General features: G+C 54.4%; 2 protein-coding genes across 5 annotated transcripts; one reads left to right on the forward strand and one right to left on the reverse strand.

The window, feature by feature from the left end:
• The first annotated feature begins 84 nt into the window (after window positions 1–84).
• Window positions 85–7,188, forward strand: RNF25 (ring finger protein 25). Its single transcript, XM_066322963.1, has 10 exons — window positions 85–130; window positions 266–340; window positions 413–515; window positions 608–675; window positions 1,391–1,460; window positions 1,585–1,656; window positions 2,374–2,514; window positions 3,242–3,331; window positions 3,835–3,969; window positions 4,085–7,188. The coding sequence occupies exons 1-10, from the start codon at window positions 93–95 to the stop codon at window positions 4,805–4,807; spliced, it is 1,515 nt and encodes a 504-aa protein (XP_066179060.1). The 5' UTR covers window positions 85–92; the 3' UTR covers window positions 4,808–7,188.
• An 822-nt stretch (window positions 7,189–8,010) lies between these two features.
• Window positions 8,011–12,592, reverse strand: BCS1L (BCS1 homolog, ubiquinol-cytochrome c reductase complex chaperone). 4 transcript variants are annotated; one of them, XM_066322966.1, is made up of 8 exons: window positions 12,571–12,592; window positions 11,408–11,784; window positions 11,019–11,158; window positions 10,711–10,905; window positions 10,444–10,507; window positions 9,918–10,087; window positions 9,356–9,473; window positions 8,011–8,692 (listed from the first exon to the last, which is right to left on the reverse strand). In XM_066322966.1, exons 2-8 carry the CDS (start codon window positions 11,725–11,727, stop codon window positions 8,440–8,442), a joined length of 1,260 nt encoding a protein of 419 aa, XP_066179063.1. In that variant the 5' UTR covers window positions 11,728–11,784; window positions 12,571–12,592; the 3' UTR covers window positions 8,011–8,439. The 4 variants fall into 4 exon arrangements, with proteins under 4 accessions (XP_066179063.1, XP_066179064.1, XP_066179062.1 ...); XM_066322967.1 differs by lacking the exon at window positions 12,571–12,592 and adding an exon at window positions 12,537–12,557; XM_066322965.1 differs by lacking the exon at window positions 12,571–12,592 and adding an exon at window positions 12,473–12,536.
• Between the last annotated feature and the right edge of the window lie 2 nt (window positions 12,593–12,594).

The following is a 12,594-nucleotide window of genomic DNA, read 5'->3' on the forward strand; positions in this document are numbered from 1 at the left end:
ACCTCGCCCCGCTCCGCTGCAGCCCCGGACCCGCCGCCGAGGCGTCTCCTGGCAACGGGCTCGCCGCTTCCGCTTCCGGGGCGAGCGCGGAGATGGCGGCGGCCGCTGAGGAAGCGGAGGCGACGGACTGGTAACAGCCCCCGTACCTTCCCCGGTCTCTGCACCCTCCCCGCGTGCCCGCACCCTTCCCGGTCCATGCACCGCTGCTGTCCTGCTCCCCCGGCCCGCCGCGGCCGTCTGACTGCCGCCTGGTCGGTTCCCGCAGGGCGCTGCCGCCGGAGGTGGAGGTGCTGGAGTCCATCTACCTGGAGGAGCTGCAGGTGGCGCGGGGCCTGGGCAGGTACGTCCCGCGCTCCCCATCCCCGGCCCGACCCCGCGCCGCCCTCCTCACCCCGACCTGCCCCTTCTCCAGGTGGGAGCCCTGGGAGATCAGCATCACCCTGCACCCTGCCACGGCCCAGGACCAGGACTCCCAGTACGTCCGCTTCACCCTTGTGCTCTCCGTGCCCCCTCAGGTAGGCTCCCCGCCACCCCCGCGCCCCTGCACCCCCGGGCCTTGGACCTCTCCATTTTCCCTTGTGCTTTGGGTGTTTCTCTTTTATCCTAGTATCCTGATAAAGCACCAGAGATCTCCATCAGGAATCCGCGGGGGCTGTCAGATGAGCAAATTCAAAAGTGAGTGCCAGGAGGGGGGGAATGGTGATCCTTTCCTCCAGATACCCAGGAGGCAGAACTGATGGACAAGCCTTCTCTAATTCATGTGATTTCCCATGTCTGGTTAACAGATGGATGCAGGTCCCTAAATCACTTTGTCCTAAATCTCTCAGGAGTCACTGGTGCTGAATTTGACACAAAGGTGTTGTGTGTACAACCTTGAGGTTGTTTCCCTGTGGTCCCCCTGAAATGTTATTTGAATCCCCGGAGCCTTGAAAGTTGCTAGCCCTGCCCTGACAGAGGTGGGACTGATCCAAGTTCTCGGGCAGCCTATTGTGCCTTGGTCCTTGGTGCAGTGGAATGTGTACAGAGACCTTAGGGCCTGGCAGCACTATGAGAGGATGTGGCCACTCCCAACAGACCTGCTCAGGGGCTGCTGTCAGCAGCCTGGGATTCACCAAAACCAAAGAGTGCTGGGTGAGCTCAAGCTGAGGCCATCAGCAGACCTGCTCCTGCAAGTACTGTCATGACAAAAGCTTCCTGTGCACTGGCTTGTGGGGAGCCAGGACAGGATGTGAATATGTGTGTGCATATGTGCCTGTCCTGTGCTCCAAGCAAAGCCTGAAGGCCAGTGCTCTCTATCTTCTTCTTGTCATCATGGCAGGATTGCAGGTATGTGGGGCAGTGAAAAGGTGTAATTAAACTTGTGTTAAGTATTTCTGTTGCTTTGCTGTAGGATTTCCCAGACCCTCAGAAGTGTTGCTGAAGCCAGGCTGGGGACAGAGGTGCTCTATGAACTGATCGAGGTGAGAGCGAGGAGATTGGGTGTGACCAGCCACAGACACTGATCCCTGACTGCTCAAGGGATGGGACATCCCTGAGCCCATGGGCAGGCCAGTCAGTAAAACGTTTGCTTTAATGCTTTCACAGAAGGGAAAGGAGATCCTCACTGACAACAATATTCCTCAAGGACAATGTGTGATCTGCCTCTATGGATTCCAGGTAGGCATGAGTCTCCTGGCTTCACAAACTGACTGGAAAGTGAGGCAAGAGGACAAGAAGTCTGACGCTGGAATATCAGCATGGTAGCAAAATGCACCCCAGCAGCTCCCTGCCTCCCATTCTGCACAAGGCCCTTCATAGTGCAATACATGGTGCTCTTCCCATCAACCTCTAGATAATCTTCTACCGAAAATGGGTATGGGGCAGCAAGAGATGCTGGAGCATCTCCAAAGAAGCGTAGATGATGTATCTAGATGATGGTGCATTTCAGCTTCCCTGTGTTGGCTACATTTCACCTGGAGTTCAGCACACAGGTGGTCAGGAGGGACTAAAACATATCCATGCAGGTGCTGAGGTCTGTGGGGACAGGGGAGCAGGCCCTACCGGGATTGCCAGGAAAGTCAGCACCTGCCTAGGGAGCAGAACATGTCAGGTGGGAAGATTGCTGGTTACACAGGAACAGATTCAGAGAAATCAGTCATAAAATCTTTGCATCTTGACATTAGGAGTGTTTCTAACATTTGAAACAAGAAACAGCATCCCAGTAATTGCTAAGGGAGTAGAGATGCAGCCCAACAGAAGATGTTGGGTGGCTCTGCCAGCACTAGCACTAGTTCCCCATGATACCACTGACATGGAAGTGAAAACCCAGCTCAGCTGCGTGGTTACACAACTCTTTGCTTAGAAATTCTTCAAAGATGCCCTTTTTTTTGATAGGAGAAAGAAGCCTTCACAAAGACCCAGTGCTACCACTACTTCCACTCCCACTGTCTGGCACGCTATGCCCAGCACATGGAAGAGGAGATCCTCATGCAGCAGGAGGAGAGAGAGCAGCACCTTGCACCGTCCCTCAAACAGGTACTGACCCTCCTTTGTTGGCATCCTGCACAGACCCTTCTAACATCTGTGACACCCTCTTTGCAACGTGGAGCCTCTGCTGAGAATCAGCAGGGATTAGACTAAGCTATCTCCAAGGGCCCTTTCCAACCAAACAAGTTTGTTTATTGGATCTCTGGATCAGTGCCTTCTGTATGAGGTGGTAAGGGAGTTGCATTTCTAGACTTCTTGAACCACAGAACTTAGAAAAGAGAACTCCTTCCCTAGTCCTAGTACTTGAACTGTGGTGGGTTGCAGCAGTGTAAACACAATCACCTGTGTTTTGGGGTGATAAAACCTGCATGTTGGAGCAGTTACCAGCTGCAGAGCAAACAGCACAGCTGAGTATGGAACAAATCAAGGACTCCTTCCTACAAACCCTTTCTAAGAGGTGCTGCCTAGATGACACACTCCACTTTGGAGCAAAAAAGAATAGATCCTAGGCTGAGACTTGACACCATATACGTTGTTAGGGGTCTGTGTAAAACAGTCAGCTGCTGGAGCACAAATCCCACCATGCCTCATGTGGAGACACCTTCAACAGCAGTTGAGATGCCATGCTGTTTTTGTGCTGCTGGAACCCCTCTGGGCTTCCTTACCTTGGCAGAGGAGTGAAGACCACCCTGTCCCACTTCCAGGGTGGGGTTGTGGGGCAGCGCATGAGCTGGATCACAGACAGGGTTTGCTATCATCTCTTGCCTCCCCACAGGAAGTTGGTGTGCAGTGCCCTGTCTGCCGGGAGACCCTGGTCTATGACCTCTGTGCTCTGAAGGCAGCACCGCCCCCGCAGCACCCTCTGGTAAGAGATGGGGGCTCATCTGCCCAGCTGTGCCTTCTCACTGGGTAGCTTCAACTGGGACATTGTAGGGGATGAAGGCATGCACACTCTCTCAGGTCCTCCTAGATGTCCCATCCAAAGGGCAGCTCACAGAGAGCAGGTTCAGTTGTATAGCCCTGAGTTGAGTAGATGTGGGAGAGGTGGTTCTGCCATGGGGAACATACCTGCACTCTCTGGGATACAATCAGGTCAGGAGAGCAACCTGATGGTAGCTGCTCTGCATCCTGCCCCACAGCAGGATGACCCAAGGCAGTCACTGCAGAAACAGCAGGTCTGCACTGGGATGCTTGGCTTCTATCCAGGGATTCCCCATGCATCTGTAGTCCTGGTCAGTGTGGCAGAGGGAAGCAGGTTGCCTGGCACTGTGCAAGGAAGGGTTTGGGGAATAGCTCCCAGCCCTGCCACTGCCTATCCACACTAGGTGTTGAGAGAGCCCTTACCCTGCCTTGCTTTCTTCTGCTCAGGAGCCATACAGGCCAGATGCCAAGGTGCTGCAGCACCAGGAAGAACTGCGCCTGATTTTCAAGAGACAGCAAGAGAAAGGGGGAATCATCGACCCCGAGGCAGAGAGGAACCGATATTTCATCAGCCTCCAGGCGGTATGGCACTGGGGGCAGAGAGCTGCTGAGGGGGCTCTGGGCTGCAGGACCAAGCACTGTCATCTCCTGTGGGACACCCTTGTCCTTTTCTTAACCGATGGCTTCTTTCTTTCAGCCTCCAACTGCTGTGGATCCAGGCCAAGCAGCCACTGCCTCTGAGCTGTCGGTGAGTGCCCGTGCTGCGGACGTGCCCCAGCTGCCCAGCCAAGCCTCAGCTCCTGAGCCAGCTGGGGCGTCAGAGGCCGGGGTGGAACCCGGGCGGCCTGAGAGGTCTGCTGTGCCCAGAGAGCAACTGAGCAAGAGGGAGAGGCACAGAGGGGAGAGGCCAGGCTCCAGAGGTCGGGGCAGGCAGCTGTGCAGTGGCTCGCAGGAACCAGGAGAGGAAGCCTGTCATCCCCTCCACGGCTCCAGGGGACCCAGAGTCTTCAGCCAGAGACCAGAGCGTAGACCTGCTGGACGGCACAGCCAGGAGTTTTCAAAGCCTCATAGTAGAAGCAGAGCTGCTCCCTTGGCTGAAAGAAAAGAGATGTGCCATGAAAACCCCTCACCAGCAACAGAAACTGTGGACTTGAAAGAGGAGCACCATGACGTGGAGAAATGGAGCACAGAGGAGGGGACTGAGGCTCGGGCCAGGAAAAAGGAGAACCTGATGTTCAACCGCAGTGAGCACAAAGCTGCCCCCAACTGGCAGGGCCACCATAGGCACTGGGATTGTGGAAGGTGGGAGAGGTCCAGAGTTCAGGAGCGTGGTTCCTACTCCAGAGCACCAAGAGGGCGAGGGGTATTCAGGCCCAGTGGACATCAAGATCCCCATCTTGAGAAGGAGAGTGGCTCCTAGCAGGAATGATGAGGGGCTGGGCTGGGGGAAAAAAGGTCTGTTTCTGGGGAGAACAATGAAGGCTCTGATGAAGCAGTAGCAAGCAGATACTGTACCCCCTGGAAGGCAGGAGATAAATGGCATATGGGACAGCTTGGGACAGGCAGTGTCGCCAGGGTATGTACAGTGTTAAGCATCCTGGCATGAGCAGCTAGTTGTTACAGCGTTGGAGAAGTGGAATCTTGACAGATCATATCAGCCTTGGAATCAGAGGATCCAGAAGACAGAGGTAGCTTTGGGGACCTGCAGCCATTGTCCCTATAGGTGAAATGCCAAGAAATGTGCACACCTACAGAGCAAAGGAACCAAGCCCAGCATGGTGCCATGGCAGAGCCAAAGTGTCACAAGACCTTCCCCAGGAGCCAGTGGAGCTGTGGTGGTGCCAGGGCAGTATCTTGGAGCTCAGCTCCACTTGCTCTGTCCCTCATTCCTTCTCAGAGCACCTTCTCAACTGCTGGGCTTGGCCAGGCAAGTCCTTATTACACAGGACATTGCCTAGTCCCAGCCAGGAGATCCAGGTTAAGCTTAAGTTAACACATTGGCAGGTCACGGCTGTCTAGTGGCTAAGACTTCACCTTGGCTCCTGCTTCTCCAGGAAGCCCATATTTAGCTGGAGCTCCTGCCCTGTCTTTCAGCTGCTTTTGTGCAGGCTGAAGCTGATGGGGGAACCTCGAAGAGAGTATTCTGCTTTGTAACCTGTGTGTGTCAGAATCCCCCTCCAAGACCAGGCTGTCTCTTGGCACTTCCGACAACCCAGAAGTGAAGACATGCTCCAATATTTTGGATTGTGCTACCCTCTTGTAATCTTCAAGCTGATATCGCTTAAATGAGGATTTGCTGTTTAAACTAACTTAGTGCAGTTATATCTGCTGCTGCTTCACAGATGTAAATAGTGTCCCAATCCAAAGCCATGAAGAGTGATCCCAAGCCTCTGATGCAATTAAATTCATTCATTGGGTCTTCTCCAGAGCCTGCTCCCTTTGTTTCCTCTGCCCTCTTGCTCCTGTTTGATGCTTTTTGGAGCAAAGGTCTTGATCCCTGGTATTTCTCAATTCCTTCCCTGTTCCCTACAACCAGGGCTGAGGCAGAGACCTTCCCCTGGCACTCCTGGGTGGCAGGAAGGCTCCCTGCTTTGCTTGGCTTAGTGTAAGCTCTCTGCCTCACCTGGACAATACTGATTTCTTCACACTTGTTTGTGCCTTGTCCTTCACCTCTTGTGCCCACGTGGGTTGTTACTGTCTTCCTCCTGCTAAGTGCAAAAATAGCAGTGCTACAATGGATTTGCCAGAACTTCATGTGGGATCCCCAGGAAACCAACAGCTATGTGTGCCAGGACGCCGTTTGCCAGTGCACACATCTGTCTGTCTGAGCTTTGGCACATGCAAGTTGCACTAACCCCTTTTTTGACTGAGAACTCATCTGCTGCCCTCCTTAGTCCATGCCTGGTCTTGACCTGAAGGGGTTGGTTTAACCCCCTGCCCAAGAACCTTCTGTGCTTAAATTTCTAATACTGGTCTGTTTTCAACCCTAATGCTCTAAAATAATTATTTCTTTTCTCCCTCCTTGGCCTGAGCCTACACTACTTGTCCTGGGCTGGGTGATCTGAGAGACAGATGTTGTGCCCTCCTGTGGATGAGGGCTGAGCACTCATGCCCTGAAGAGAGCCCTTATTTTTCTTCAGTCCTCCCTCTGTCCTTGTTCAGCTGGTTTCTGGGGGAATGGCCTACCCACACTTGGGTGAAAAAGCACAAACTTTACCCGACAATGGTGCTTGTTCTGCTGCCTCTTGCCTTCACGAGTGAAACTGCTGTGCCCCAAGAATGGCACTTGATTGTGTCCTGAAAGAAACTGGAAGATCTCTGCCCCTCACAGCAGCTGGAGCCCCTTGGCTTCCTCTGGTGAGCCAGAATTACTCTCAGAAAGAAAGTTGCCGTGCCATGTTTGGAGCATGGGAATTCAGCCAATGGAAATCAGAGTGAGGACTTGGATAACTTCAATCAAATGCCAAATGTGTTGGTGGGAAGGGATTTTTTGCAGGGAATAGTGCTTTAGGAAGGGCCCTCTCTGACTCACTGCTGTCAGCCTGGAACAGAGGGCATTTTGCAACAGTACGTGGAAATTAATTTGGGATAAACAAACCAAACCTCCAGGTCAGAGGAGAGGAAGAGAGCCTGCATGCTGACCTGGGTCCCCTTGCTTGGTGTCCATGTGTGTCACTCACCTACCTCACAAGGCTGTTGTGAGGATTAACTGGCAAATGCCCTCAGGCCAGGCAGAAAGGCGCTGGCAGCATCTGTAGCATTTAATAACACTATTAAAAGCAAGCAGCAAGAGATGTTGCATGTGGTGGCATCGGGTCCCTTTGGATCCCCCTCAAACACTCCCCATTCTCCCAGACAACTGTGGGACATTTGCCTGTTACTCACTGGCCAGTTTTGACCACCAGCTTTGAGAGGAGGCTGGATCTGAGCAGCCAGCCTCTGTGGGAGAGCCAGACACAGGGTTTGAGATGCCAACAAGCAGCATCCTGCTCCTTAACTTGCAGAAATATTTGTGCAAGTGTGGGGCTGCATTAAAGCAGTGCCTGTTTGCACCAAAATCCATCCAGGTGCCATTGACTGTGCCCCTGTGTATTGCCATGTGCACTTGGCTATGCCCTTGGACCCACAGGGTAGAGCCTAGAGGAGGGCTAAGCAGTGACCTGCAGTTTGGGTTTGGCTTGGAAACCACTCCCCCACCCCAAGCAACATGATGCAACCCCCAAAACTGACCACGTTAACATTGGACTGGCTCTGGGGAATCTAATTTTCAGGATTTTGAAAGAGGGACTAGGAGAGCGCTTGGGAAGGTATGCTATAACTGGCCAAGGCCTTTCATCTGCCCTCATACAACTCCAGGGCCCACATCTCTGATGGGAAGGACAGTCATGCCCACCTAGGAGCAATATCCAAGTAGATCTGTGGTTTGACATCGTAACTCAGCAGGACCAGTGGTGCCAGCCTGGAGCCCGAGGGACAATGAGTTGTCTCTTAGGAGCTGCTTTTTTTCAGAAACACTCTGGATTTGGAGTACTGGCCTTGCCAGGCCCTGGTCAGGAGGGCTCTGGACGAGCAGCTGGATAAAGGGGCAACTAACAGGAAAACAGACCAGAGAGACAAGAGCTGTGTTGTGCACTTCACAGAGGATATTCACAAACCAGTGAGACCACTATCCTTTAAAAAAAACAGACACTTCTCATAGTGTAGAACCCCATTGTCCTGCCCAAAGGAAATGCCCTTCTAGGACCTCTCCAGGCTGACCCACAAAGAAAGAGATTCACACCAGGAGCTTTGGTGGCTTACAGCAATCCCAACATGAGGCACACACTGGTGAGCAGGGCTGGTGCAGTAGCACCCAAGTCTGGGGAGCAGCAAGAGCCAGATTCCCTCTCTTGCTTTGAGGCTGGCAGCTCTGACTCTCCAAAACCAAGGCATAGGAGAGATGGAGGTGAACAGAGACCCGGCCTGTGCAGGTGGGCAGCTTCATGGCATCCCCAGGATGGTCATATCTTTGTCCCAGTCCTCTCAGTGTCACAAGGGAAAGCTGGCCCCTGATCACAGCAGGCTGGACCTTATGTTTGAAGTGGCTCCTTCAGGGTCCGTCTTGTAAAGCATGAAGTGGCCTTGCACCTGGGCAGGGCTGATCTGTTTGGAGACTGCCAGCGCCTGCTCCGCGAACCGCTGGGCTGCAGCCGGGGGCTGCTCGGGGTAGAAGCGCTGGAACATGCAGGCGAGCTGCCGGTGGGAGCAATGGCCCACATACTGCTTCAGATCCACACGGCCAGGACGCACCAGGGCTGGGTCCAGCCTGTCAAGGGACAAAGGGTGGGGCTGGAAAACCTGATCAAAGCATCTGTTCAGGGTGGGTCCTGCAGGAAGCCCTATCCACACTAGGACAGCCCCTGTCCTTTCTGCAAAGTGCCATGCACTGTGAGATGGTAAAGGGGGGAAACAGCTTCATCCCTGGGAGGAAATCAACCCAAAAAGAAAGGAGAGAGCTGGGGAAGGACAGACTCCAAAGGAGGAAAAGAATGTCCTGGGAAACAGCTCTGCCCACCTCTGTCCCATGAGCAACCTCTGAACAAACCCCTAGGCAAGCTCGCTCTGGAGTGAACCAAGCCTGTCACAGCACAGCAGCTGTTGAAGCACCGTGAGCCTAGGCTGCATCCCACCAACCCAGTGGGCTGCACATGGGGCCGGTGCTTCACTCACAGCACTTGCAGTTCCCCATGGGCAGAAAGGTGGTAGCACTCCTGAAGGACACAACCATGTTCTGAACAGCAAGTAGGCATCCAAGGCCCCAGCAAAAGGGATCCTGATCAGCAATCAAAGGATTTGCATCCCAAGGGAGGATGTGGGAAATCTCAACCCCCGGTCTTCATGCTGGAGGATTCAATAAATAAAGCCCAGCAAAAAGGAGCAAGGTTTTCCTGTGCTACCCACCCCACTCCCTCCCAAGGGCAGTTCTGACCTGTCCACGTAGTTGGTGGTCATGAAGACAATCCTGGCTTCTGTGGAGGCCACACCATCCAGCGCATTGAGGAGACCACTGAAGGTCAGGCGCCCCATGCCTTGGTACACAGTTGGGTCTGGGAACAGAGGTGTCTGATATTGTAGCTGTTGGCCACTAACCCTGTGCAGGCTTGCAGGCCACCTTCCTACCACCTGAGGCTTATGCCAAGCTCCCCACTCACTCCTTGCTTGGAGGCTGACTCTGCCTGGCTGGCAGCACATTTACCTCCCCTGTCCACACACACCCATGGGAACACAGAGAATGAGAAGGAAAGCTAGCTTCTCCCTCATCCTGAAAGCAGCTGGGCAGAAGGACTTTTGCCTGAGGATAAAGGATCCAAATTCCCTTTTACAGCCTAGCCAAAGCTGGGTAAGTTCCAGTTTGGGCCCTGAGGCCTGAGAGATTCCCCCACTCCTGGTCTCTGCTGGTGCAGTTGAGCAGCCCAGAGTCCAAATATTTTCCCAGTACAGCCACAGAACCTCCCTCCTGCTGCTGGCCCAGGAACAGGGGCAGTGCTCACTCTCAGCAGCAAGGTCCCGGCTGACGAAGGCAGCGTCCACATCCTCCAGCAGGATGATGCTCTGCTGTGGTGCTACACTCAGGAGGTGATTGAGCCGGTCATCAGAGAGGCTGTGGTCACTGAGGCTCAGCAGGCAGATACTGTACTCCAGTTCCCCAGCCAGGGCTGTGCTGGAAAGGACACAAACCACAAGGGTGAATCACACTGAGAAAGCCTGTAGTCAAGGAAAAATCAGATATCTTCCCTTAGCAGTAAGGGAGAGGGCAGAGGGGTCCTTTCCCAGCAAGGATCAGATCTGAGGGGCAGGTGGAAGCCCCTGTTCTGCCCACCTATACCATGCACCACTGTGCAAAGCAAGGACACAAAGGGCTTGTCACCCTGACCTGCCACAATGTCAGCAATGCAAATGAATACAACAGGCACCACACATAAGGCACAGCCCACTCCTGTATTCCAAACCCGAACTCATCCATGCCCTCTCATCCAAGACTGCTGTGGCCCGGAGCAGGGAGCTGACAATACTCACATGAAGCTGCTCTTCCCACATCCAGGAGGACCATAAAGCAAGTAGCCTCTTCGGTAGGGGATCCCTAAGAAGACAATGTTCTTTTAGGATAACCACCTGGATTGCTCTGTGCTCCAGCCCTCCAAGCTGTGGTGCTGTGCTGAGCATGCAAAGAGGATACACCTGGGGAAGGTAAGCAGCAGGGAAAAAATCTCTCTACAGCCAGTTCCAGAGGGGACCATGTGCATCCTGCCCCACGCGACAGAGCACACCACACCAGAGCCTTGCCTCTTTCACTGTACCACTTGGGGTTGTTGATGAACTCCTTCACGTCCTGAACCAGCCTCTCTGACACGCCTTCCTCCAGCACCACGGAGCTGAGGGGCCGGCGGCGGCGGGGGAAGCCAAACTGACGCCACTCTGCTCCCACGGCCGTGTACATGATCGTCCTCCCCTCCTGCTGCTGCAGCGCCAGCTCCCGGGCTGCAGAGAGAGGCACAGGGGACAGCTGCCGAGGAAGAGGATCTCCCGTGATGCCCTGGGAATTTCCAGGGAGTAGGCTGTTCCCAGCAGGACCCCACAGTTCCCCTACAGACCTTCCTGAAGGATGTTGAAGAAGATCTCCCTGTCAGTGCCCAGTGCAGTGAAGGTGACAGACTCCCAGGGGGTTCCTGTGTTCAGGTCAAGCATCTGCGTTTCCCGGCTGCGCTCGACGCGAATCCACTTCCTGCGGTACCTGGGGCAGGAAGATGGGGATGTACAGTGATCCAGCTGCACCTCACCTGGTTCTTGCATCAAGAACACTCATCTCATGTACAGAAATCATTTCACACTGCTGAGTACAGGCAGCTCTTGCTACTCTTCATCTCCTGCCCCAACCCAGACCCAGAGAGGAGGGCAGGATCCTCTCCACTGCCTCTACAGGGCCCCCAGTTTGCCAAAGTGAGGTTTAATCCCCAAACTGCTTTCCCCTACCCTTCCTTACCAGATGAAATGATTCCCGAGGCTGGGGACAAAGTCGAACTTGGTGCTGACACGCCCACTTTCATGCTGCAGGTACGAGGTCTCAACACTGAGGTGCTGCGTATGCTTAGCGTGGTGGGAGACCCAGTTCAGCAGCCATTGGTAGCTCTTATCCTTGCTGGGCACCTCCAAGGTGATCATATAGTGGCGCCTGAAAGCCACCAGCCCAAACTGGGCCCCCTTACGAGCTGCTGCCAGGACGGTGCCCACCCCAACAAGCCCAAACCCAGCCCCGAAATACGGGTTGTCCTTCAGTGCTAAGACAAAGTCAGAAAGGGGCATTGTGGGAGGTTATGCAGCTCCTTTCCACAGCATTGTTTCTGCACTCCGGCAACAAACCTGTGAAGGAAAGACTGAATGGTAGCAAGGAACACAACAGATCACCCACAGTTCCCTGCCCTTTATCGGGGCCAGGCCTCAAGGTGAAGGGCTGCCTGGCACACTTGAATTTCCCACATCTATGCTCATTACCAAGTGGTCCTGCTGGCTGCAGGAACCTTCTCCCTCTCTGTAGGCCACGAGGTGAGCCAAGCCGGAGGGGGCCAGAAGCCCTTGAAGAAGCCCGGGAGCATCTGTTGCTTCTTCAGTCAAGACAACAAGGCCAGATTTTTACAGGGTTTTATTCTCTGAACAGCCAAAAATCATGACTACTGCAATTATTTAAAGTTAATAATTTGAAAAAGCTGAAGCACATCCCTAGGCTGAGCCAAGAGCCGGGTCTCTGCTGCTGAGAACGAGCACACGACGGTGGTAGAAGGCGCACCTCCGTCTAGTTCATAGCCGCATGCTCCGGGGGCCTGAAGCTTCTCCACCTCCCTCAGCATGTCCGTCATGTACTGGGAACGAGGAGGAGCCTTCCCCGCCAGACACACGGACACGCTCCGCTCTTTCAGGTAGAGAATCTCACCTCCACCAGAATAAGGCGTGACCTTCCTCCTTACCAGGGCACGGCGTCCCGTGAGCAGGGTCCCGCAAGCCCCCGCCTGCAGGAACCCCACCCTGCCCTGCAAAAGACCCGGCTCCACACCGGCCTTCCCCGCAGCGGAGGCCCAGCCGCGGTCACTCCGCGGAAGATCCCGCGCCGCTCTCACCCCAGCTCCAGCCGGTGCCGCCACCGCCGCTCACCTGCACCGCGCCGCTTCCGCTCCC

Source organism: Sylvia atricapilla, chromosome 7 (genome assembly GCF_009819655.1).
Source record: "Sylvia atricapilla isolate bSylAtr1 chromosome 7, bSylAtr1.pri, whole genome shotgun sequence".
Classification (NCBI taxonomy): Eukaryota; Metazoa; Chordata; class Aves; order Passeriformes; family Sylviidae; genus Sylvia; species Sylvia atricapilla.

Excerpts from the sequence above, each read along its gene's own strand:
- RNF25 (XM_066322963.1), top strand. The coding sequence starts at position 93 with ATGGCGGCGGCCGCTGAGGAAGCGGAGGCGACGGACTG. Across the intron at positions 516-607 it reads TGCTCTCCGTGCCCCCTCAG|TATCCTGATAAAGCACCAGA; the intron begins GTAGGCTCCCCG and ends CTTTTATCCTAG. Across the intron at positions 1,461-1,584 it reads TGCTCTATGAACTGATCGAG|AAGGGAAAGGAGATCCTCAC; the intron begins GTGAGAGCGAGG and ends ATGCTTTCACAG.
- BCS1L (XM_066322966.1), bottom strand. The coding sequence starts at position 11,727 with ATGCCCCTTTCTGACTTTGTCTTAGCACTGAAGGACAACCCGTATTTC. Across the intron at positions 10,508-10,710 it reads CAAGTGGTACAGTGAAAGAG|GGATCCCCTACCGAAGAGGC; the intron begins GCAAGGCTCTGG and ends TTGTCTTCTTAG. Across the intron at positions 9,474-9,917 it reads CCGGGACCTTGCTGCTGAGA|ACCCAACTGTGTACCAAGGC; the intron begins GTGAGCACTGCC and ends CTCTGTTCCCAG.